General features: G+C 52.7%; 1 protein-coding gene across 3 annotated transcripts; it reads left to right on the top strand.

Annotated features, from left to right (window-relative positions):
• The first annotated feature begins 9,081 nt into the window (after positions 1-9,081).
• ZFP92 (ZFP92 zinc finger protein) lies at positions 9,082-24,014 on the top strand. 3 transcript variants are annotated; one of them, XM_009198481.4, is made up of 6 exons: positions 9,082-9,297; positions 9,561-9,608; positions 15,860-15,910; positions 16,226-16,352; positions 17,776-17,880; positions 18,194-24,014. In XM_009198481.4, the coding sequence occupies exons 3-6, from the start codon at positions 15,878-15,880 to the stop codon at positions 19,177-19,179; spliced, it is 1,251 nt and encodes a 416-aa protein (XP_009196745.1). In that variant the 5' UTR covers positions 9,082-9,297; positions 9,561-9,608; positions 15,860-15,877; the 3' UTR covers positions 19,180-24,014. The 3 variants fall into 3 exon arrangements, with proteins under 3 accessions (XP_009196745.1, XP_017809255.1, XP_009196744.1); XM_017953766.3 differs by having other exon boundaries at positions 15,447-15,910; XM_009198480.4 differs by lacking the exon at positions 9,082-9,297 and adding an exon at positions 15,447-15,743 and having other exon boundaries at positions 9,341-9,608.
• The last annotated feature ends 660 nt before the right edge of the window (positions 24,015-24,674 follow it).

Genomic DNA, 24,674 nt, shown 5'->3' with positions numbered 1-24,674 from the left:
TTGTCATATATGTGATATCTACACGTTATAAACCCTACAATACATTATTTATAATTTTACCTTAAACCATCATGTGTATCATAAAGAACTTATAAAGATAAAATAAATATTCCTTAATATTTACCCACATAATTTGTTATTCATTTCTAACCAAAGATCGAGATTTCCCTCTTTTCCTTAAGATCAAAAGACTTTCTGTAGCATATATTTTAATGCAAGTCTGTTGATGAATTCTCTTAGCTTTCATGTGTCTCAAAGCATCCTTATTTCACCTTCATTCTTGAGGAGTATTTTCCCTGGATATAGATACAGAGTTCTGAGTTGAAAGGATTGTTTGTTTGTTTGTTTTTTCTCTCACCACTTTAAAGATCCTGTTCCATTTTCTCCTGGTTTCCATTACTTCTAATGAGAATTTGGTAGAACTTGTGAATGTTCTCTTCTTTTTCGAGTTGCATTTTACTGTTTTCACAATTCACTCATTACTCTGTTTTCAGTACTTTGACTGCAATGTGTCTACATGTGTTTTTTCCTTGTATTTATCCTCCTTGGAATTCACTGAGCTCCTTGAATCTGTAAATTATGCCTATCTCCAAATTTTGGAAATTTCAGTCATCATTTCTTCAAGTAGTTTTTCTTCCCCATTCTCTCCCTTCTCTCCTAGGAGGCCATATACACATTCATTAGACCTCTATATATTGTCCCACAGCTCACTGAGGTGCCCTTTTCATTTTTTGGAAACTTTTTTTTTCCTCTTGGTTTTTCAGAAAGGATAATTTCTATATATCTGTAAGTTTGCAACTCACCTGTCATCTACAATGTTATTAAGATCATCCAATGGAGATTTTACTTCCGATGTTGTTTTTCAGTTTAGAACTCACACTTAGTTCTTTACTTACACTTACAGCTTACACAGTCCTTGATTTATGATGGTTTGACTTATGATTTTTCAACTTTACACTGGCTTTACTGGGACATCACCCCATCCTAAGTCAAGGAACACCTGGGTTTATTGGGCTATTAAATGCATTTTCAAATTACCATATTTTGACTTACTGCTGGTTTGTCAGGACTTAACCACAGTAAGTCAAGGAACATCTATAGTTTCTGTTTATCTTCTGAAATGTCCTATTTTAAAAAATCATAATCAGTGAGCAGTGAGATGGGTTTTAAAAAAATTGTTAGGTGGCTGGGCATGGTGGCTCACACCTGTAATCCCAGCGTTTTGGGAGGCTGAAGGGGGCAGATCGCTTGAGGTCAGGAGTTTGAGACCAGCCTAAAGTGGGCATGGAGAACCCATCTCTACAAAAAATACAAAAATTGGCTGGGTGTGGTGGCACATGCCTGTAATCCCAGCTACCTGGGAGGCTGAGATGGGAGGATTGCTTGAGCCTGAGAGGTGGAGGTTGCAGTGAGCCATGATCATACCACTGCACTCCAGCCTGGGTAAATAGGAGCAAAACCCCACCAAAATAGATAAATATATAAATAAATAAATAAATAAATAAATAAATAAATAAATAAATAAAGTGTTAGGAGCATGCTTTTTTTAATTTTATTTTATTTTTTTACACAGCATCACTCTGTTGCCCAGGCTGGCGTGCAATTGTGTGGGATTATGGCTCACTGCAACCTCCACCTCCCAGGCTCAAAACAATCCTCCCACCTCAAGCCTCCCAGGTAGCTGGGACTACAGGTGCATGTCACAATGCCCAGCTACATTTTTTGTATGTTTTGTAGAGACAGAGTTTCACCATGTTGCCCAGGCTGGCCTCAAACTCCTAGGCTCAAGCAAACCACCCACCTCAGCCTTCCAAAGTGCTGGGATTACAGGCAGAAGTGTGCTTTATCTCCTTAAGAATATTTTTTTTAAATATTGTGAATTACTGGGGTCACCTCAGGGGTTGGATTCTCTTGAATGCTTTTTTCCTTGAGTATCAGGACAATTCTTGTTTCTTTTAGTAATCTAGCATTATATCCTGGACACTGTCCATAATGAGTTCTAGTAGCTTTGGCTTCTTGGCTTCTATTATATTTCTCCAAAGACGGATCATTGTTTGTTATTGTTGCTGCTGTTGTGGTGGTGGTGGTGGTGGTGGTGGTGGTGACGATGATTTGTTGTCTTAGTAGACAACTAACCTAGCTAAACTCACACTAAGTCTCCCCTGTATTAGGTACCCAACTGCACTCAGACTCTGTTTCCACGGTATTGGGCATCAGACGAAACCTCTGCTCAGTTCTTTTCTCAGACTCTGCCTCGTGTATTAATAGCTCTGGGGTCAGCCAGAGATTTGGGCAGAGTGTACAGGCCAAACACAGGGCTCCTCCACATGGTGCTTCTCTGCTCCCAGGTGATACCCCTCCTGCTTTCCCTCTCCCGTGGCCACCCCAAAGCCTGCTCTCTGGGTCTCTGAGTTTTGGTCACCCAGCACGGCGTCCTCTGTGGCCCATGCTCACATGCAAGAAACTCACCTAGTGCCGGTCCCTTCTTCCAGGTGTTAACCCCCTATGGTTTCTGCCTCTACTGCTTAGTCCCTCATACCATCAGAAGGTTTTGTTGTTAGTATTTCATCCTGGTTTCATAGGTGTCATCTGTGGGAGGGTTGATCTGATAGGAGTGACTCCACCATTGCTGAAGGCAGAAACTGACTTAAGTTTTAACAAGATCCCTGGGGCCAACACTACGGCAAGTTTTAACAAGATGTCCTGGATGACAGTTTCACTGTCCCCTTGTGAGTGACCCTAAGCCAGAACCTCCCAGCTAAGCCACCAGCAGTAATTTGGTATGTAGTGACAGATAACTGAGACTCTACTCCCCACTTTCCTTCAAGTGTTGTTGCCTGTCCAACCCATCCTCTCATTCATGGGACCTGATGCAGTTATCATAGGTGACTAAAAAGAGGATTTGAAGAATACGTCCACAAACTCTGTGATACTCCCCTTTCAAGAGGTGTGGCTGATCCCTCTCCCCTTGAGTGGAGTCTAGACTTAGTAACAAATAGAGTTCAGCAGAATCCGTAGGCTGTAACCAAGGGGCATGGTTTCTTTCAGAGAAGGCAGCGTGTGTCTTGGGTGCTCTCTCTTCACCTTCTTGCACTTGTTTCCCCTTTCTCCTTTCCTCCCCCGCTTTCCTCCCTCCCTCTCCTTTTCCCCACCCCTCACTCTGTCTCCCCACACACATAGATCCCCTGCCTCTTCTTAATTTCGCTTCTCTCCCCTCATCCCCCCAAAATAGATCACTGTTTTGCAGGAAGCCCTGCTATGAGCAGCCCTGCAGAGAGGCCCACGTGCTGAGGAACTGAGCTACTTGCCAATAGCCACGTAGCCACGTGAGTAAGCCTGGAAGTGGATCCCTCAGCCCCAGTTAAGTCTCAGAGGCTGCTGTCCTGGATGACAGTTTCACTGTCGCCTCGTGAGTGACCCTAAGCCAGAACCCGTCAGCTAAGGTTTAAGCCATCGGGAGTAATTTGTTATGTAACGATAGATAACTAAGACTCTCCTAATATCCCCTTAATGCCCAGCAGTCTACAGCGTCACGGTGAGATTTCCTCCAAGCCTACTCTTCTGAGCAGCATTGTCTTAGTAAATGGCACCAAAAGTCACCCAGGGAGGCATTGTCGGGTGGATCATCAATCCCACAAGTAATATGAAGCCTCTAAATATTCACAACCATGAACAGACACCAATCTTAGAGGAAAGATGAAGTAACAAGAGTCAAAAAAGGACTCTGCAGAGAGCTGCTCAAGTTCTGAGAAGCAAACCAAGGGCCAGTGGCATCCTGAGCCTGGGGAGGGGAGCATTTAAAGCAGCGGGAGATCCGACAGCATCAATGGAGAGCTAGCCCCTCAGGGTTCTTAGTTGCACACAACAGGAACAGACTGGCTGATGGAAGCCCAGGGGAAACCAGCTAGAGGGTATACCACAGGCGTACCTTGGGCCTCACACTCAGTGGGTAGTGGGTGCATCTGATTGGTAAAGCCTGGGTTAGGTGCCCATGCCATAGCTGCAAGGGAAGCTGGGAAAGCCCAGACATTTTTCACTCCTCTTTTGGGAGGGAAGCTCCCCATCAGGTGAGAGAATTGCATGTGCAAAGGTCCTGGAGCTGGAAGGGGCATGGAGAGTACTGGGCTGAAAGGTTGGTGTGACTGCAGGGATGGGGATGCCACGCACCGATGCTGCGGAGGCCAGACGGTGCAGGCCTCATGGACCTCAGAGGGGTTTCATCTTCATCCTGAAAAAGCTGAGAACTCACTGACAGATGTGAAGCCAGTGCTGCACATGCATGCACAGACATGTATTTGTATGAGAGACACAAGCTCATTGCATTTTACAGAGTTATTTCTGGTTTCTTTGTGGAGAAATTATGTGGGGAGCCGAGTGGATACAGTAAGACTAGCAAAGGGTGGCTGGAGTTGTCCTGTGAGAGATGACTAGCCTAGATGACAGCAAGGGCAGTGTCATGGAGCCGATATAGAGGGTCCATTTAACAGATCTAAACCATGCAGAGAACTAACCAGACACCATGAATGGCCGGAAGGAAAAGGGCAAGAGATGTATCCCCCACCCTTCAGCTCTCTTTGACATGTGGGCGTGTTCCACCTACTGCAGCTGGGACTTGGGTGAGCATCCAGCCCTGGCACGAGATCACAAGCTCAGTTTTGGATGTGTGCATTGGCGCATCCAAGTGCAAATACCAAAAAAGCAGGTGCATCCAGGTGGAGGCATGCCAGGCACTGAGGCTGGGGAGGCCAGCCAAGAGGCCAGGCACAGTCACACTCCAGCTCAGCCTCCAGGCCAGTAGATGGCTAAGCCTTCTCCTATGCCAGGATGTCTTGGCAAGGCTGGGGCACTCCTCTGTGTCCTCACCAGGACCCTCCTGGCTTTGGTCCCTATCACCTGAAGGAATGTCTGGAGACTAGACGCTGCTGGCTGCCCTCCCAGCAGCCATTCCCCCTCTTTTTTCCTCAGTGGACTCTCACTTGTTGTAGAGTCGGGGTCTCACTCTGCTGCCCAGGCTGGAGTGCAGTGGGGCCATAATAGCTCACTGCAGCCTCAAACCTCCCAAGGCCGCACTCTCCCACTTCAGCTTCCTGGCAGCTTGACTACAGGTGCATGCCACTGTGCCCAGCTAAAATTGTCTTATGTTTTATAGAGATGGGGTCTCACCATGTTGCCCAGGCTGGTCTCAAATTCCTGGTCTCAAGCAGTCCTCCTGCCTCAGCCTCCCAAAGTGATGAGTTTACAGGCATGAACCACCATGCCGGCTAGAACCCCCTTTTTGTTCCAGCCTCGGTCCCTCCCTCATCACTAGCCACATGGCTCAGGGCATGGTGACTCCCATCCCCAAATCAACAGGTGGCCCTAACTGGTTCAAATGCAGCTGCATATGTGTTCCTGGGGCAACTGTTAGTGATCCGAGCAGTCCATGGCCCAAATGGCCCAGTCAGACCAAAGGGAAGGTTTTAGATTTTATCCACAGAGGAGGGGCCTCTCTTTCCTTGAGCAGGAACAAGGAAGTATGTGATCCCAGCGGACACTGACAAACATTCTCTAGCACACAGGCAGCAGCCTGAAGCCAGAGCCAAGACTTGAGGTTGAAAAGAGGCTGGGGCCTGGGTGACAGCTCAGGACAGTGAAGCCACTAGAGGGGGCACGATAAGGATAGCTGTAGCCACACTGGGAGGGACAGTTGAGAAACAGTTATGATCAGACTGGGAGTGTCAGTGAAGGGAGAGGGAGGCCGTCCTGGGAGGGACAGTGAGAATGGTAGTGGCCACACTAAAGAGGGTCAGCAGAGGGCCAGTGGTGGCTCCCCTCTGGGACATTCAGGGACTGGAGCCACAGCTGCAGCCATGGGAGAAGCTGCCACACCAGCAGTGGACGGCCACCTCCTGGGGCATGTGCCCAGCTAAGCTGCAGGCCCTCAGGTTTCTGAAGGCCAAGATGGCCTGCTCTGAGGCCTGGGCATTGCTCCCTCCTGGCACCCAGCCCTGACACTATTGCCCCTACCCGCCTCACCCTGAGGGTCCCATGAAGCCTCAAGGGTCCCAGGGTTGGACAAACTGCCCCACATGACACAAGGCATTCTCCACGCCATGAGCCACACAGTACTCCAACCCTTCTGCAGGGTCAAGGAGCAGCCTGCGTGACCTGAGGCATTGCCGCGTGCATTCCATCCCCTGCTTTCCCCAGAGCCACTGTCTCCTGGGACTGCAGCCTGGACATCCCCTCCTCCACTCACTAGCTACACCCCCATCTACAGCACTTTTCTGGCAGGGGGGGGGGGGCAGGAGTTGCACAAAAACAGTTCATCCAGTCCAGACACACATCCTGTCCCTACAGGAGCTCACAGTCGCTATCACCCTCAATGGATATCTGAGGCTGGCAGCATATTCCCAAGGCTCTGCATGCAGCCTAAGACCACCTCCCTCCAAGGGCACACCAGCAGAGCAGTCAGCCACAGCCCAGCTGACCCCTGGGAGAGGTGCCGCCCTGACCCCTGACCTGCTGTGAAGGTGGCTCACAGTCCCCTTCGGTCTGGCCTTCCCCCACTTGCTCGCTCACTTCCCACAGACAGCTTGGCTTCACCCTGGGCGTCCCTGCTGGGCCCCTGGGCACCTTCTGTGGCTTGGGAGACCTGCTGCCAACTTGCCCCCAGGAGGGGGCTGCCTGTGGCCTGGCGGGGGCCCATAGCACAGTGGGCAGCACCACAGCTGTGGGAAAGCGCCCACTCTCCTCTGCCCCGGCTACCTCAACTGCCTGTCCTGGGCCAGCATGGGACGAGGGGAGAACAGGAGACCAGAGCTGGGGAGCAGCCAGGCCAGCCAGACTGGGAGAGGGCTGTGGTGGGAACCCAGGGAGGAGAGGAGATCTCCCCACTTCCAGACCCCAACTCTTCCTCCCGAGGTGCTGAATCCAGGTTTGCTGCCCGGGAGGTCCTGCCCCTACCTAAAGCAGGGATGGACATACCTCTCTCAGGAGGCCCCAGGCCTCAGAGCCACAATAAGGGGAGGGGAGAGAGGAGAGGACCATGAGGACCGGCCAGCGGGCCAGTGTGTGCCCTGTCATCCCCTGTAGGCTGGGCGGTGGGGTTTGCAATTCTTACAGTAAAAAACTGAAAACATGCTGGAAGGAGATTGATCTCCAACAGGATCACGGGACTTGTCAAGGCCCCTTCACTTGCTCTCTAGGCGTCGCGGTTTTTCAGCTGACCGCAGTGCCGCCCACCACCACGTGTCCGCACACGCAGTGCAGGCAATGGTGCACACGGCGGCCCCTGCTCCCCCATTTCTAGGCTTGTGTGGGACCCGCAGCCCAGTGTACATGCCCCTTTCTCTTGCAATGGAAGTGGGGTGCACTCCCAAGGGCCCCCTTCCCCTCCCCAAGGCACACACTCCCCAGCCTCCATGCAGGTTGGCCACTCACGCTCTCTGGAAATGAGCCAAGGACAACAGGAGCTGCCTTCCCAAGGTTGCCCCAGTCCCCACCAGGTTACTGGACAATGTGGGTGCAAAGATCCCCCTGCCGCCCGCCTCCACAGCCCAGGAAGACTCTGGACTCAGCCCATTCCCTCGTGTCGGAGTGGCCTGGGCTGCCGAGGCAAATGACCACAAACCGTGTGGCTTCAGCCAACAGGAATTGACTCTCCCAGTTCTGGAGGCCAGAATTGAGCGCTTCCTCCGGTGGCTCTGGGGGAGGATCCTCCCACCTCTTCCAGCTTCTGGGGGCCCTGGGCACTCCCCACCTTTGCCTCCACATGGCCTTCTCTGCCTCTCTGTCTCCTGTCTCTTCTAAGGAAACTGTCCTTGGATTTGGGTCCCCCTGGATCCTCTAGGTTGCTCTCATCTCCACATCCTCAGTTTAATGACATCTGCAGACACCCTTTTTTTTGCATATAAGGCCCTATTCACAGGGCCCGGGTGTTAAGATATGGACATATCTTTCAGGGGGCACCAACCAGTCACCCCACAACATCTCAACAGCCCAGGCCCCAGCCTGCACAGCCAGAGCCCCGGTGAAGGGACAAGCTTGGGCACCAGGACACACAGCCGAGGCCCACCCGGAGCTTCCCTGCCCTGCTGTGGGAAAGGGGCTCCGAAGCTGTCCCTGCACTGGGCCCCCTGGGGGCCCTGCTCCCTGCAACCGGGAATTTCCTGAGCAGCGTCCTGGCCCTTCCTCTATGCCCCGGATGGACAGCTTTTGTTCTGGGAGCACAGGCCTGCAGAGCGCTCCTTGCTGCGGGCTAAGTGCTCCTGGCCAGGGCCCAGGGTCTCTGAAGAAAAGAAACCTCTGAGCTCTGGTTCAGAGGCCAAGGGGGCTCCCACCTCGTGCTTGGTTCCCAGTGGCCGGGGCTGGGATATGTGATGTGGCTGATTTTTCCCTATTGCTTTTCTTTTACGGTCTTTTTCATACACTTCACTATTTGTTAAGGATCTCACAATTGTCAACAGAGCAATAGCCCAACCAGCCTTGGATTTCAATCCCGGCTGTACCACGTGGAGCATGACCCGTTGGAAAAGGACAAACTCCAGGTGCGATCCCCTGCGGTAACCTGAGGGAAAGCCAGATGCACCCAAAAGGTCTTGGCTTCTTGCACTTCCCTCACCTCCCTTTTCCCCTCCTCGTGTCTCCACACCATCCTCCGAGTCACCTTTCACCTCTTCCCCACTTTCTGATCCTTGCCATCCTGGGTCACCAGGGATGCTCCTTTACTGAATGACCGTGGCCGGGCCACTTGGTGCTAGCTGCCCTGCAGAGGTCCCGGGGATCCCAGCGAGATGAATAACTGAATGAATGGACGTAATAATGCCCAGGGGTCTAGCCCATTAGGAGGTGTTCTGTCAACGCGGGTCTCTCCCCTGTCCCCTTCAGGAACCGCGGTGCGCTGACCACTTCGACCCCAGCCTTCGGAGTAGCCCAGACAGAAAGCGGAAGTGCCTCGGGGCGCGTGGGGAGCGAGGCCAGACGCCCCTGCGGGGCTGGCGCGGGGCGGGCCGCCATCCCGCCGCGCCGCGCCGCGCATGCTCCATGCCCCCCACCCCCCCTCCCCGCGCCCCGTTCCCACGCTGCCGCCGCCCCGGCCCCGCCCGCTCCCTGCACCGGACGGAGACTCCCCTTCAGGACGTTCCTCGCGAGCGGTACCCAGAGGCGAGGTCGAGACACGCCTGGGAGCCCCCATCCCCGCCCCCGTTTCCTGGGGACGCGGCCTCCGAGGGCTTCTCGGAGGAGGTGGCGGCCTTGGCCTCGGGCTGCCGGGGGCGGGAAGGGAGGCCGACTCCCAAGGCCGCCCGCCGAGCCCAGGTAGGAGGGCCGAGCTGGGCCGCAGGGGTGCGGGTAAGCGGATAAGGGGCCCGTCTCGGCAGGGTGCAGGTGGCGAGGGGGACGAGGGAGCGGCGGCGGCGGCGACAGGCAGGGACGCCCTGGGAGGCGGGCTAGCACTGAGCAGCCGGACCAGCCCTCGGGGCCGCCCCGTACCAGGGGCGCCAGGGGAGAAGAGCCATCCAGGGCTGGGCGCTGGGAGCCGCGGCCCGTGTTTGTCAATTTCTCTCCTGATTGGTTTCCAGCCACCGGTCCCGAGGCTGGCTAAAGAGCATCCCGTCCTGATCCACCTGGTGAGTTTGGATTTTGCACTTCTGGGTGTGAGAGTGCTGGGCAGACTGGTATTGTGAGGTTGTGGCACTGCTGCCCAGGCACCGGCCCTGAGGGTCTCCGGATGGGGGCAGGATGCCCAAAATTGTGCTCCAGGGGGTATCAGGTGGGGGCTGGTGCCTCGCGGTGGCGCAGGGTGTTGACCAGGTGACTGGCATACCACGGAAAAGCATAAGCTTAGCCAAGCCGAGGAGGAAGCGAAGGGCCTATGGAAGGTGGTGGGCAAGGGTGAGAGAAGGAGCCAGTCGAGCTGGGCAGAAAGCAGCGCCCAGCGCTTCCCTGCAGGGCTAGTTGCGACTGATTCAATCCCACAGATACCTCCTAAGCAAGCATTTGAGATCTGCCAGGGACACGGCAGTAGTAAGCCCTGCCCTGTGGTTCTCATTCTAGTGGCTGAGCACAGACAATAAGCAGAAAATGTTTTCCATTAGTAATTACAGAGTCTGTTAAAAGGCAGTAAGAGCTGGGGAAGGGAGGTCTGGTTGCCAGTTTAGGTGGTGTGGTTAGAATAAGTCTCATTTCAAAGGCAACATTTCTACCAAAACTCCAAGGTGGTAAAAGAGCGAGGCATGTGGTTATGGTTTGGGAAGAGCATTCTAGGCACAGGGAATCCACTGTGCAAAGGCCCTGAGGCAGGAGTGGCCTGGCTCAAGGGAGCAAGAGTGTGGCAGGAGCGGAGGGAGGTGCAGAGGTGGGAGGAGGGTTGGGCAAGGTCAGGAAGGGCTGTGTGAGTTTACTCTGAGTGACACGGGCATCCCAGGGATAACTGTGAGCAGAGCAGGACAGGACCCGACCCGCCTCTTAGAAGGATCCCTTAGCAGCGTTGGTGGCCCCCTTTTGGCTAGGTTAGCCTCTGCCCCCAGAGGGCAAGGCCTGCCCAGCTGCAAGGAAGCTCCTCAGAGGACTTTTTCAGGCTAGGCTGCATGGAGGGCCCTGGTCGACCCATGCAGCACCCAGGCCAGGCCTTGGCTCTGGGTTTCTCCAGTTTCCTTCTCCAGCCGTTCTGCCAGGTGGGCAGCAGGTAACTAGGGCCTCAGGTCAAGGAAAGCTGGTGGGGCTGAGAAAAGCAAGATCTCCCAGGATGGAAGAAACCCAACCAAAGTGGCCATGCCTGTCCCTTGTTGTGGATGAAAAAGCCCCAATTCCTGCTCCCACTGAGTGGGACTGCTGGATGCTTTTCTGAATGTTGTTTGTCTGTGTGGGTTCCTTTTTCTTTTTCTGGGAATATCTCCCCATCTAGTGGTCGTCTTAAGGCATCCTGCTGGAGCCAGCTCTCCCCTTGGTTGACCAGGCTTCCTTGCCAGCAGTGGCCCTGCACTCATCCCCTTCCCGGCCCTCCCCGCGTGGAGCACCCTGCATACTCAGTTCCACCCATAGGCTAAGGTCCATAAGCAGGGGTCTCAGGTCCGAGGCCCCTCACAGAGGTGGAGCAGCCATGGAGGGACTGGCAGTGGCACGGGTCACCCAGGTTGATGGGCCTTCCTGGCTTCTTACCTGAGGCGCCGAGGTCTGGTGGATTCTCACCTACGTGCCCAATGCTGCGCCTCGGGGGAGCCTGGCTTTGGAGCCCAGGATTATCCTTCTGCTTGGCTTCTGCTCTGCTGGTCCCCAAAGGTCACAGGGTCTTTCTGGTCCAGCTGGAAGAAGCTGCTCTCTAGTTTCACCACGCGCCTTCCAGGTGCTTCTGTCCTCAGACGCGCAGAGCAGTGCCCGCCTGGGTGTTACTTAAGTTCTATGGGCACAGAGTTTGTCGTGTCTTTCTTTCCAGGAGTTGAAATTGTAGATGATTTTCAGGAACTAGCTCTCAAGGATAGGCACTGCTCTGCGTGATGGCTTGGTGTGACCAGCACCTCTGCTGGGTCTTCCGATGCTGCACTTGAGTGCGGGTCTCTGTCTCTGGGCGGACTCCCGCCGATGGGGTGTTCACTCAGGGGGTCACCACTCAACAGTGTTGTGCTCCCTTGGGGCTCAGACCCGCCTCAGTACATCTTGGGGTGGAGGGACTAGAGATAACTCCTCCCCCTTTCAACTTGTCCAAAACGGGTAGTGAACTTTCAGTACTGTTATGGTAGGGAAAAAAATGAGCTTATGTTGCTTTTCAAAACAATAATTTTATACTAGTCTGAAAGCACTGGCAAATTATCAGTAGTACCTCCCCCCGCACCTTTAGTTTTACAGGACTCCCAGTGACTGACAGTGTGTTATAATGAAATGAGGTGTTGCCCGCGGACATTAGAATGATTTTACCTTACAGGAACATTTCTATTTCCTCCTTTTTGATTGAGGTGAGATTCACACAACATAAAAATTAATTTTTTGAGACAGAGTCTCACTCTGTCGCCCAGGCTGGAGTGCAGTGGTGCAATCACAGCTCGCTGCAGCTTCAACCTTCCCAGTTCAAGCCATCACCCCACCTCAGCCTCCCAAGTATCTGGGACTACAGACACATGCCACCACGCCAAGCTAATTTTATGTATTTTTTGTAGAGATGGGGTCTCACTATGTTGGCCAGGCTGGTCTCCAACTCCTGAGCTCAAGTGATTCACCCACCTCAGCCTCTCAAAGTGCTGGGATTACAGGTGTGAGCCACCACGCCTGGCCAAATTAACCATTTTAAAGAGAACAATTCAGAGGCCATTTAGTACATTCACCATGTTGTGCAGTCACCACCTCTATCTAGCTCCAGAACATTCTCATCGCTCCATAAGGAAACCTCTAGACCCATTAGCAGTCACTCCCCATCCCCCCAGACCCTGGCACCCACCAATCTGCCTTCTGACACGATGGATTTACCAGATCTGGACAAACATGTTTTATGAGAGTTAAAGTTTCTATGGATGGCAGGACCCTGGGATAGATGAAAGGCTCAGCTTTTTGTTCTGTATAGCTCTGAACGAGAGAAGGCTGCCAGGCGGGGCCACACAGGGGTTAGACCCGGAGACAGGGAAACAGCAGCTGGGGCTGGAGGGGCCAGCAGAGGTGGGTGGCTAGGTTTCTCGGGCTTCCTTTGGATTGATTGAGTTGCATAAGTTTTCAGGCTCCAGGGCATAGGGGCTGTCCCTATTTGTCTGGTGCCTTGGCCCCAGAGTGTGGGGGCTCAATGAGGCAGGGGCCATTTGGATGTGTGTTTGGTGGCCCCAGAGAAAGGGAAATTGTAGAAAAGTGGTGGGAGTGGGGACTTAGCAAACTGCCCTCGAAGGGCATAGAGATGAGAGGTTTTAGTCACTATTTCAAAACTAGGTCAAGACAGCTCTTGGGAAATGTGATGTTACATCACAAAATGGAATCATACAATATGTGACCTTTCAAGTCTCCATCTGGCTTCTTTCACTGAGTAGTGTCCTCAGGGTTCATCCACATGGTAGCATGTGTCAGAATATCCTTTCTTTCTATGGCCAAATACTCTTCCATTTTATATATATAGACTCATGGTGTTGGTCCATCCATCCATCAATGGACATTTGGGCTGCTTCCACCTTTTGGCTGTAGTGATTAATGCTGCTGTGAACACGGGTGCACAAAGGTTTGTGTGAACCACCTCTTTTCAATTCTTTGGGGGTATATACCCAGAAGTGGAATTGCTGGGTCATGTGGTAACTACGTTTAACTCACTGACAAGCCACCAGTCTGTTTTCCATAGTTCTTTTTTTCTTCTTCTTTTTAATCACCATCTTGCCTTTTTTGTGTCAGCTTTTTTCTCTTTCTCTTTGTGAAAGGTTTTAAAGTAAGTTGCATGTCATTCCCTCCCCCAAATGCTTCAATATTCATTTCTTTAAAAGGGACATTTTCTTCCATGACCCAGTGACACTATCCATCCAACATAAGAACAGTAATGATCCCCTACTGTCTTCCGAGGGCCACCCCATAGTCCCCCCCCCCCCCAGTGATCCCTAATGCCTTTGACGACTCTCTCATTTACGCCAGCATCTAATTGATGACCCCTCTTGCACTTGGGTGCTGGGCCCCTTAAATCTCTTTTCATCTGGAACAGCCTCTCTCCCCAGTCTCTTTTCTCCCCCCATGACACTGATTTGCAGAGGATACTGGACCCGTTGCTCTATGGAACAGCCCACTTTCTGGGTCAGGCAGGTTGCTTCAAATCCAGTCATACTGCTTTGGTAGGCTACCTTCCTACTGCATCCTGGCAGCAGGACTGTTCCACCCTATGTCCCACTGCTAGGTTAGATTACTCTCTTGCAGCCCTCAAATAATCACAGGATGGCATTTTAATATGTGATACTCCTTTCTCTCTCAGTCTTTAACCTAATGGTTTAGCATCCATTCCACCCTCAGGGATTCAGAACATCAGCTTATGTATCTTGGACCAATGTTGGCTGGCAGGTCATCATGGATGATAAGGGACTTTGGAGCAATTTAAATGCCAGGTGAATACTATAGCTGTCCTTCTCTATGCTCCTGGGACCCTGTCCCCTCTCCCTCTCTCCTGTGGTGTTGTTGGCACAAACAAACTGTTGTAGTCACCCATTGGAACATCAATAAAAGCTTGGAGACCAACAAAATGGAAATCCCAGGCAGAGAAGCAGAGAAACCAGGAAGTAGCTGGTGGGGGTGTGTGCTGAGAAAGGAACAATCTTTTACCCCCCCTGTCCTAGTCCTCCTGTGTTGCTGTAAAGGAATACCAGAGGCTGGGTAATTTATAAAGAGAAAAGGTTTCTTTAGCTCAGGATTTTGCTGGCTGGAAAGTTCAAGACCGGGCATCTGCATCTAGTGAGAGCCTCAAGCTACTTCCACTCAGGGTGGGAGTCGAAGGGGAGCTGGTGGCACACGTGCAGAGATCACGTGGCCAGAGGGGACGCAAGATGAGGGGAGGGGCCAGGCTCTTTTTAACAACCAGCTCTCACAGAGCAGGACTCACTCACCCCTGAGGGAGGGCATTAATCTGTTCATGAGGGACTCACCCCCATGACCCAAACAACTCCTATGAGGCCCCACCTCCAACATTGGGATCAAATTGCAACGTGACGTTTGGAGGCTCAGATATCCAACCCACAGCACTGACTGTCATCTGGCATTGAGAACTGATATGGAGAAGTCCTGAGGCCAAGATGAATTTTGTCCACTTTGTCAATTTCATGTTCCCTACTCTTAGCCTGAAACTCAACTTCCTGCTTTCCCCCCAGGGTCCCACATGGTGTCATCCTATGCGCCTGTTCCCTAATTTTCAGCACCATGAATGCCAAATGCAGGACCATCTGAGGGCCAGGGTATGTGCTGTGTCATTGGCTGGCTACTCTCTTTGCGACTCTCAGCCTCCAGCTCTCCGCCTGAATGTCACCCCTTCAGAGAGCACCCCCACTACCGTAGGTCCCCCTTGATTCTGCACTGCCCTCACCTCTCTTCTCTTCCTTGAAAGCAAGTCTCATGTCACAAGGGGAGGTGATACGTGTGCATCTGGAGTTTCCTTAAGAATCCCAACCTGGGGGAAGAGGATTGGCAGTGGAGCTTCTAGGAATGGCTGAAAAGTTGGGGTCGGGGGCACTGGCCACATGGGGAGACAGCTAGGAAAAGCAGCAAAAGAAGAAAGGAAAGAAGGAATGGGCTCCCTTGAAAGCCTGGTCAGGCAAGTGCCAGTATGGGAAGTGGGCATGGCAGCTCAGTTGCAGAAAGTGTCCTGGGTTTGAATGGTGCCCCCTAAAAAGACATATTGAAGTCTCAACTCCTAGTATCTGTGACTGTGACCTCATTTGGAAAGGGAGTCTTTGCAGCTGTAATCAAGGTAAGATGAGGTCATACTGTAGGAGCAGGGTGGGCCCTAATCCAGTGACTGGCATTCTCAACAGACCAGGGAAATTTGGACACAGACACACACTCAGAGAGGATGGCTGCACGAAGACAGAGGCCGAGAAGGATTGCTGGCAACCACCAGAAGCTAAAAGAGGCGAGGAAGGGGCTTCAGTGGAGCGGGGACCTCCCAGCACCTGGATCTTGGACTTCTGACCTCCAGAACCAGGAGAGAAAAATGTGTGTTGCTTGAAGGCCCCAATTTGTAGTGCGTGTTATGGCCGCCCCAGGAAGCCATACAGAAGGTCTGATGGTCAGGTGCCCTTGGTGAAGCTGCAGGAGTGAGAACACCACAGGTGGCTGCTGTGCTTCTTATTTCACAAGAAAAACTAAGCAGGGTCTTGAAGCAGGTCACAGATTGGCTGCTCCAGGCTGGCCTGGGCTCACAGGGGGCTCTTTGCATTTCCCTTAGCTCCTCTGTGCCCTGGGGATGGCGGCCATTCTTCTGACCACGAGACCCAAGGTGAGTGGTGGCCCCTCTCCCTGGCCTCTCCCCTTGGCAGCCCCTGTCTGCTGCCTTCTCATGCCCGGGCCTGTCCAACTGGGCTGAGCTTAGGCTGCCTTTAGCATCGTTCTCATTTCCTGAGGCCCACAATCTGGGCTTCCTGCCTCTGTCGGCTGTGCTGCCTGTTTTTCTGTCTTACAACTCGTGCAACCCAAGCTTTTCTACCTGCTGAGCCTTCCAGTGCTCCCCCAACCCCACATTTTGTTTCTGTCAGCTCCTTCAGGGGCCCAGGGGGTTGAATTCCCCTGTGGCCACAAGAATGCCTTCTTTTAGGTGCCAGTATCTTTTGAGGACGTGTCCGTGTACTTCACAAAGACAGAATGGAAGCTTCTGGACCTCAGACAAAAGGTCCTCTACAAGCGGGTGATGCTGGAGAACTATAGCCATTTGGTGTCACTGGGTAAGTGATCCCCCCACGACATGCACACACCCAGTCCCACCTACTCTGTCTCTGGGCTCAATTTATTTCTGAGTTTCCTGTTTGTTGGTTGCTATGAGCCCAAGAATAAATGCATTTCTCCATCAGGCCAGTAATACCAGTAATCCATTGCAGGCTAGCCGCCATCTCAGTAAGATGCTTTTTAGCTAAGTGGTCTGTAAATGTTTTAGGTAAATGCTTTGGCCTGTAAGTTTCAGTATCAGACTTATCTTGTATATAAAATCATGAATCGACTAAATGTTTTTCTACTCAAAAGAGAGATGCAAATTCTGCTGGAATATTTATGTGCACTCTTTTAGACTTAATTTGTTTCTATGACAGCTGCATTTTGCATCCATTCCACTTTATAAAATTTAGCAACATCTTTTCCTTCCATTGACCAGGGAGGTCCCACATAAGGACAAAGTGTAGACTTGGATGTCAAGCCTTGAGAAGTCCCTGGAGGAGCTGGGGCAGCTTGGAGCACGCTGCTCTCCCCCTTCCATGCCAGTGCACCCCCACTGCCAGAAGGGGCAGCAATTTTGCCAATTAAAAGGCAAAAGCAGGATTCACAGGCTAGACAGATGGGGGCCGGAGCACTCAGGAATGTTTTCAGGTGGGGCGCAGAACCTCTGAGGGTGCCAGTGACTTGCCCCTGCCTCGCGCAGCTGATGAAAGATGCATGCATGAGACAGAGTGGGACTGGGCCTCTGGTCTTTCTCCCAGTGTGCCCAGCAAGGTTGGCTGCTGCAGCTTAGCTCAGACACTCCACTTCCCAGTGGAAATGGAAACACTCCATTTCCCGTTGCCGCTGGAGGGAAAATCCAGAGGGGCTTCAACATTGAACCCTACTGCCTTTGGGGTTGTGGGGATCTGACTCCACAGATTTTTGCCTCTATAATCTAGCCCCATAGAGGGAAAGCAGCTTCATCCCCTGGATTCCTTCTGACCCTCACCAGGCAGACCTGGGGTTCCAGGGAGGGGTCTGGGATCCTCAGTGGAGTTGGATTATGAAACAGGGCACTTCAGCTTTCGGAGCACATGGCTGTTGGCCTCCCAATACTCCCTGGGGCTTGCAAGCCCTTCTTCTGTCCCTCAGGGTCCCCACACACATTCCCGAGTTCTCATGAGCTTCCTAGCCTCCCTGCAGGTCAGGTGACAAACACAGTTGTCCTCATGGCTCAAATCACCAGCTACTGAAGATCTCCATGCCCACCTGGCCCTGGACGCGCAGGAGCCCTTGCCCTCCTAGAGGGACTCGGCCCTTTCTCTGGGCCTTCCCAGTAGTGCTCTTTAAAGAGTTCTTTATTCTCTGTTACCTGAAGATATTGAGAATGCCCTGAGTTCAGGAGCGATCCTGTCCTTAGCCATAGTGGTCCTGACCTGCTTCATATTCCACGCCCAGGATTTTCCTTCTCCAAGCCTCACCTGATCTCCCAATTGGAGCGAGGGGAAGGACCCTGGGTAGCAGACATCCCCAGAACCTGGACCACTGCAGGATTGCACATAGGTGAGTGAGAGGTGCTCAACGAGCCCCCCGTTGGGGGGAAAAGAAATAGCAGTGGCAAAGGGGGCAGGGGAAGGTATGCTGCCGCTTTGGGTGGGAAATCCTCTTTGGAGGCAGGTGTCAATCTCCAGGTGTCACAGCAGCCCTGCTGTCTCCAGCCCATCCTCCCTCCCCTTCATCTCTCCTGTCTGCCTGTGTGATTACTTTATGTTCTCTGGTCACCTTGTTCCATCCTCCTATGTCCTCACCTCCTGCTCATTCATCTCTCTCATGCCTTGGCATGAGGGTGACACTGCCTGGTGCACTGTCTTTCCAGGTGACAGAACACAGAGCAAGACTTCGACTTCAATGCAGAAGCATTCTGGACGACAACTCCCCGGGGTAGATTCACAAGGTGGCAAGGACGGGCAGGCGGCGAGGTCGTCTGTGCTCCAGAGAGGTTCCCAGGGCTTGGGGCCAAGCTCGGCCGCGGGGCCGCAGGGCCCCAAAGGCGCAGAGAAGCGGTACCTGTGCCAGCAGTGCGGGAAGGCCTTCAGCCGCAGCTCCAACCTCATCAAGCACCGTATCATCCACAGTGGCGAGAAACCTTACGCGTGCCGTGAGTGCGGCAAGCTGTTCCGCCGCAGCTTCGCGCTGCTGGAGCACCAGCGCATCCACAGCGGCGAGAAGCCCTACGCCTGCCCCGAGTGCAGCAAGACGTTCACGCGCAGCTCCAACCTCATCAAGCACCAGGTCATCCACAGCGGCGAGCGGCCCTTCGCCTGCGGCGACTGCGGCAAACTGTTCCGCCGCAGCTTCGCGCTCCTGGAGCACGCGCGCGTGCACAGCGGTGAGCGGCCCTACGCGTGCCCCGAGTGTGGCAAGGCCTTCAGCCGCAGCTCCAACCTCATAGAGCACCAGCGCACGCACCGCGGCGAGAAGCCCTACGCCTGCGGCCAGTGCGCCAAGGCCTTCAAGGGTGTCTCGCAGCTGATCCACCACCAGCGCAGCCACAGCGGCGAGCGCCCTTTCGCGTGCCGCGAGTGTGGCAAGGCCTTCCGTGGTCGTTCGGGCCTCAGCCAGCACCGGCGCGTGCACAGCGGTGAGAAGCCCTACGAGTGCAGCGACTGCGGCAAGGCCTTCGGCCGGCGTGCCAACCTATTCAAGCACCAGGCAGTGCACGGCGCCAGGCGCCCGGCGAAGGCGGAGACCGCGCGGCGGAGAGCGGGCCCTGGGAGCACTGGCCCTGGCAGCGCGCTGGCGGCCAGCAGCCCCTCGCCGCCGAGCGCGGCCGCCAGGCCTTCCAGGCCCAGTCGCCGCTGACTCCCCACGGGGCCGGTCTGCGTGGGGGGCCTTCCAGGGGACGTCGAGGCTCAGCCCCCTTCAGATGGGAAGACTGCCCTCCCAGGGCCTCGATTTCGGCCACAGCCCTGACCTCTTTGGTCATCAGAAGACCGCAGGCAGAGCGTCACCCTGAAGTTGAGAACGCAGGAAGGACTCAAAACCGAGGACTGCCGCCTGCCCTGGCTCCTCCATTAACGGCAGTGCGGGCTGGGAATGGAGGCCCTCTACTCCCTCCTGAGTCCTGGGCCTTGCAACTGAGGCATAGAGACGGCACCTGGGCTACTCGTCCCTGCGCCACAGGTACTATTGTGTGTGTACAGGCGTGTGTGGAGGGGATGCGCGAACCATCCCTCGGATTTGCATCAGAATCGCCTGCTGCGGGTAGCGGGGAGGCCGCGTGAGGCCAGTGAGGCCAGCCAGCCAGGGGCATGCTGGCTTTGAGTTACAGAGGAGTGGTTCATTTCCTCCCTGGGGGTCGTTCCCCTCGTCCTAAGAGTTGTTAGTGTTCCCAGGTAGAAGATACTGAAAGCACTTTAATCCTTTAAGCGCTTATATTGCAGGTGGAGGAGGCGCTAAAGTTAGCACAGAGGCAAGAGACTCCCTAAATGTGGGTACAGGATGGGGGGCTGTGCCAGAAAACTCCCACCTTGTCTGGGTGCCCCCAGCTGCTTCTGGAAGGAGGAGCAGCACCCAGGCCCCATCATCCCTGAGCACCTGTGGTTCTGGGAATGGCTAGCCCAGGCCCTGCAGAGAGGATAAGACCCTTCAGGTCACTCACAATTGGACATTTGTAGCTAGCCACCCTGCTGACTTTGGTTCCCCCCCTGCCCGCCCACTACCTTCTTTCCCCCAGACCCCACCAGCAAAGTGTCCCCTGTCCCCCTGCCCCGCCCCACCACCAGTGCCTAAAGCTTCACACTTACCTGCTCCTCCCCATCAGGCAGCCTCTCTTGTGGCTGGTGACGATTAGGAGGAAAGCCAGACGGGTTAGGAATTTGCACTTAGGCAAAAGAGCAAGCCCAGGAACAAATCTTTCATCAAATGTCTTTTGCATGACATTTTGTAGAATATTGGACATTCCGTTGCTTTGAATGTTTTTGTATTCAGGGGTAATGTACATTGAAAATAGAGACTTTGCCATATCGGAGTATCGGGGAATCACTCCCTAAATAAGAGTTCCCCCAGCCCTCTGAGAAGACCTCAGGCAGGAGAAAGGGGGCCACTCCAGGCCTGCCCCCCAAACCAATGAGTGTGGTGGCAAGCCTGACCCCTCTTCTCCCTACAATGATGCAGTCCACTCCTCTTCCCCTTAGCCCTGCAGAAACAGGGTAGACCCTTCAAATGGCACTTTACTGAAAGCCAAGGGGAATTCTCAAGGAAAAGGCTAGGGGCTGGCAGAGGCAGCTGCTGGCAGGCCTTATCCTAGTCCCCCAGCGCTGTCCCCAGAGCTGGGTTCACGAGCTCTGCCCCTTGGTGCTCTCAGCCCAGCGTCCTGGTCAGCGGCCAACTCCTTCCAGCCCTGTCCCCTCCCAGGGGAGAGGGGGTTTGTCATTCACAAGGCCTGAGGGCAGGTGGGTGGTAGGTGTGGTGGAGGTGGAGGAGGTTCAAAGACAGCTGGCTCCTATCAGGATAGTGTGGGAAGACCGAACATACAGGATTCCCTCGGAGAATACTGCTTGGAGTGCCAGTCACTAGGACAACTCCAGAAATGTTATACACACACACACACACACACACACACACACACACACACACACACAGGTTATATATATATATTTTTTTGAAAACTTCTGGAGTTCTTGTAAGTTGCACTTATACCGTAGCGTCCTTCAGCAGGTCCCTGTCCCCTGTCCTGTGATTGTGTTCTTGTCTGCAAGCCTGTCTCATAAGCCCACAAGTGTGTGTCATGCCTGTCCCCGTGTCCTTGATGCCAGGCCCAGTGCTGGTAATCAGTAAGCATGAGTGAAATGGGTCTTGCAGTCCTAACACCTCAGACTCAGGCTTGGAACCATCGTCGGCTCCAGCCTTGCCTTGAGGCAATCCGAAGCATCTACGACTTTGGATTTTCCAGAAAAAGAAGTATTAGGAATTGTGTATTTGAGGTCCTTGATGAGGCCATTGGGAAGTCTGGGTTTTTCTGCTGTGCAGACAGTCTTTGCAAGGGCTGGCATGGGTCCAGGAACACAATCCTCATGCAGAGTAGGTGCCCGTGGCAGGAGGTCATGCAATTGGGCTCGAGTCTTGCTTCATTCAACTGAACCAGGAAAGAAACAGATCCACGCACTCGGATACCCATTTCCGTCATTCTAGGAGGTAAATGATTTCGTTCCTACAAGCCAGACAGTAGCCAGCTTTCACTAAAGAAGAGTCGACTCCTTAGTATCTTGTCATGCTGTTGGTTCTGATGCATAAGCAAACTCTTTTTAATGGAAGCTCCTTTTTTTTTCCCACCTCAGGACCTATGCCCAAGACTGACTAGATATAGGCAGGACAAGGTACAGGAGTTTTCAACAGAAAGTGGAGTTGCCAGGAGATATGCTGGGCACTTGCACTGTGACTTTGGAGTGCCCGGAAAAGCTCCAGGGTCCCCAGTGCTTACTTAGATAAATGGCATTTAAAATAGTGCAGCCTTTTATCGTTGCTTGGTCTAATTTAGCTCTTCTTAATGACATTCTTACTGAAAGGTGGTCATTGCTATCATTTTCTTTTGGGTGTGGCAGTTAGGTATGCCACGTGAACTGAACGGGTTTCACATGGAATTAAAGTCAGAATGTCCGAAAAGGACATTTGTGTTTTTCCTTCAATGGTGCCTTGAAATTGGGCTCCCTCCCTCTTGCTGTGTGGGGAACTGGGAGGGTAGCCCATGCTTGCTTTGTGATGGACAGCTAGAATGTAAAAGCTTAAACTATGGGGAAAGTCTTGCCTGTTTTCCAAGGCTTCCTCCACCCCGCCACCCAAGAACTTTCCTGGATGCCAACCTGGGTCCCCTCTGCCTTTGGGCTTTTTGCCCTTTGAAACTGTGAATGCTTCAAGAGCCACATAAATGCTCTGGCAGTGTCTCCATGTAACTAGTAACTTGTCCTGGCTGGATTCGTTGTGAAATGGAATTGTTCTCATTTACTTTGGTTGCAAATAAGGAAGGTCTATGAGCATTGGCCTGGAAATGAGCCCTCTAGTGTAGAGGGGCTATTCTGAGGGTTTAAACTACATGGGAAGACGTTGGGTTCAAGGTTATAGGAAAGGCTGTAAGCCTGGGATTGTGGGAAATGGCCAGAGCCAGGCCTTGGGTGTTCCTTGGGGGGTCCCTGTGAAGGTGAGACAGAAAGGCCTTGTGGGTGAACTGCCTCGGGTCAGCCCAGGAGTGCAGGCTTCACTGACTGGTACCACAGGCAGCCACCCGAGGCCACTCAGACACCATGACTCTGAGACCAGAGGGAAGGGAGGCTGGACCTGATCCCCTGTGTTCCCCAGCAAAGTGCCACATCAGTCTCCTGAGAACACAGCTGTGTGTTCTTTCCAGTCGTTTCTGTTTCCAGACTTCAGGCAACATGACAGCTCCCACACTTGCCAGTGTAGTTGCAAGGGCAGCTCTGGAGACAGGAAGTGGAGGTAGAGGGAAAGGAAGGGAGTCCTTGGCTGGGAAGTACTTGGGTTGGGACAGGCAGGGAAGAAGGGAAAGTATGAGGTGTGTTCAGGGAAGCTTAGAAGGGCAGAGAGGTTTTGGTAGGACATGTATGAGCTAAAAGGTCAGTTAGAACCAGAGTGTGGTGAGTCTGGGATGCCATATACAAAAGTCTGGGCTCTAACAGGCTCCTGATGAGAAGCAATTTTCCAAAACATGAAAGAATTATTCTAAGAATGACAAAGGGAAGTTAATGTAAATTGTGACTACCATAGGGTTTGAATTTACACACTGACCACCACAGATTTTATAACTGTAGTCGTCCGGATGGTTGTGATGCCCATGAGGTGTTGGGCTGGGGGCATGATGAGGCTGAGGCAGCATGAGAGGGGGCTGCTTTGACACAAGGGCCCCAGCCACGTGTCTCAGGGGCTCCCACTTGCCATGGGACTTGCAGCTGGTTCCATCTGATGCCAACCCCAGTGCACCTGTCACTGTCTTCACAAAACGGGGGTCCTCCAGGAGTTCTGGACAGCTGCTCTGCAGATTCTTATACACCTTTAATTGAAGTCCTTGGACTTTTGAGAGGAGCGCAGTGCCCTCCTTTTGTGTTCAGGAAGGCCAAACTAGATCCTTCTCCACTACCGGGGAATATTCATGTGGGAAATGGAGGCCTGCTGCAGACCTGAAGGTCAGTGATTGTTTAATCTTTCTTTGACAGCATTATGAAGGTATAATGGGTATACAAGAAACTGCACGTCTTTAAAGTGTACAGTTGGAGGGTTTTGGGCATGTGTGTACACCCATGAAACCTCCCCCATTAATCGAGACAGTGAATTGATCCACCACTCCCAAAAGTGGCCTTGCGCCCCCAGCAACCCCTCTTTCCTGCTCCTCACTGTCCCCCATCCGAACTGCCACTGCTTGGCTTGCTGTCACTATAGATTAATTTCCATTTTCTAGAATTCCATAGAAATGGACTCATACAGTGTACGTCTGGCCTCTTTCACTCAGCACAATTATTTTTTCATCAGATGTTTTTGTGCATGTCAATACTTAATATTTTCATTGTTGGTAGGATCCCATTGTATGGGTGGACCACAATACCTGTTGAATGCCTGTTGATGGACATTTGGGTTGTTACCAGGTTTTGGCCATGACAAATAAAGCTACTGTGAACATTTGTGTACCAGTTTCTGCGTGGACATATGTTTTCATTTCTCTTGGATATATGGCTAGGAGTGGAATTGCTGGGTCATGTGGTAACTCTGTGTTTAACTGTGGGAGGAACTGCCAAGCTTTTCCACAGCAGCTGCACCATTTTATGTTCCCACCAGCAGTGTACAAGGGTTTCAATTTCTCCATATCCTCACCAACTGATAAAGTTTTGATCTGTGACCCCGCCCAAATCTCATGTTGAATTGTAATCTCCAATGTTGAAGGTGGGGCCTGGTGGGAGGTTACTGGATCATGGGGGCAGGGTTCTCACCAATAGTTTAGTACCATCCTCTTGGTGTTGTCCTCATGACAGTGATTGAGTTCTCACGAGAGATGGTCCTTTAAAGATGTGTGGCACCTCCCCCTTCTCTCTCTTGCTTCTGGTCTGGCAGCACGATGTGCCTGCTCCTGCTTTGCATTCCACCATGAGTAAAAGCCCCTGAGGCTTCCCCAGAAGCAGATGCTACCATGCTTCCTGTACAGCCTGAAAAACTGTGAGCCAATTAAACCTCTTTTCTTTATAAATTACCCAATCTCAGGTATTTCTTCATAACAACGCAAGGACGGACTAATACACTAACACTTGTTACTGTCTGTCTTTTCATTATAGCCATCCCAGTGGGTGTGGTGTGGT

The sequence above is a fragment of the Papio anubis genome, chromosome X (genome assembly GCF_008728515.1).
Source record: "Papio anubis isolate 15944 chromosome X, Panubis1.0, whole genome shotgun sequence".
Taxonomy (NCBI): Eukaryota; Metazoa; Chordata; class Mammalia; order Primates; family Cercopithecidae; genus Papio; species Papio anubis.
Note: the sequence above shows the minus strand (reverse complement) of the source record. Positions and strands in the feature narration are given on the sequence as shown.

Bases quoted from the DNA above. Each gene is read 5' to 3' on its own strand.
- ZFP92 (XM_009198481.4), top strand. From the start codon at position 15,878: ATGGCGGCCATTCTTCTGACCACGAGACCCAAG. The intron at 15,911-16,225 runs GTGAGTGGTGGC...GCCTTCTTTTAG, and splicing joins TTCTGACCACGAGACCCAAG to GTGCCAGTATCTTTTGAGGA. The intron at 16,353-17,775 runs GTAAGTGATCCC...TTCCACGCCCAG, and splicing joins TAGCCATTTGGTGTCACTGG to GATTTTCCTTCTCCAAGCCT.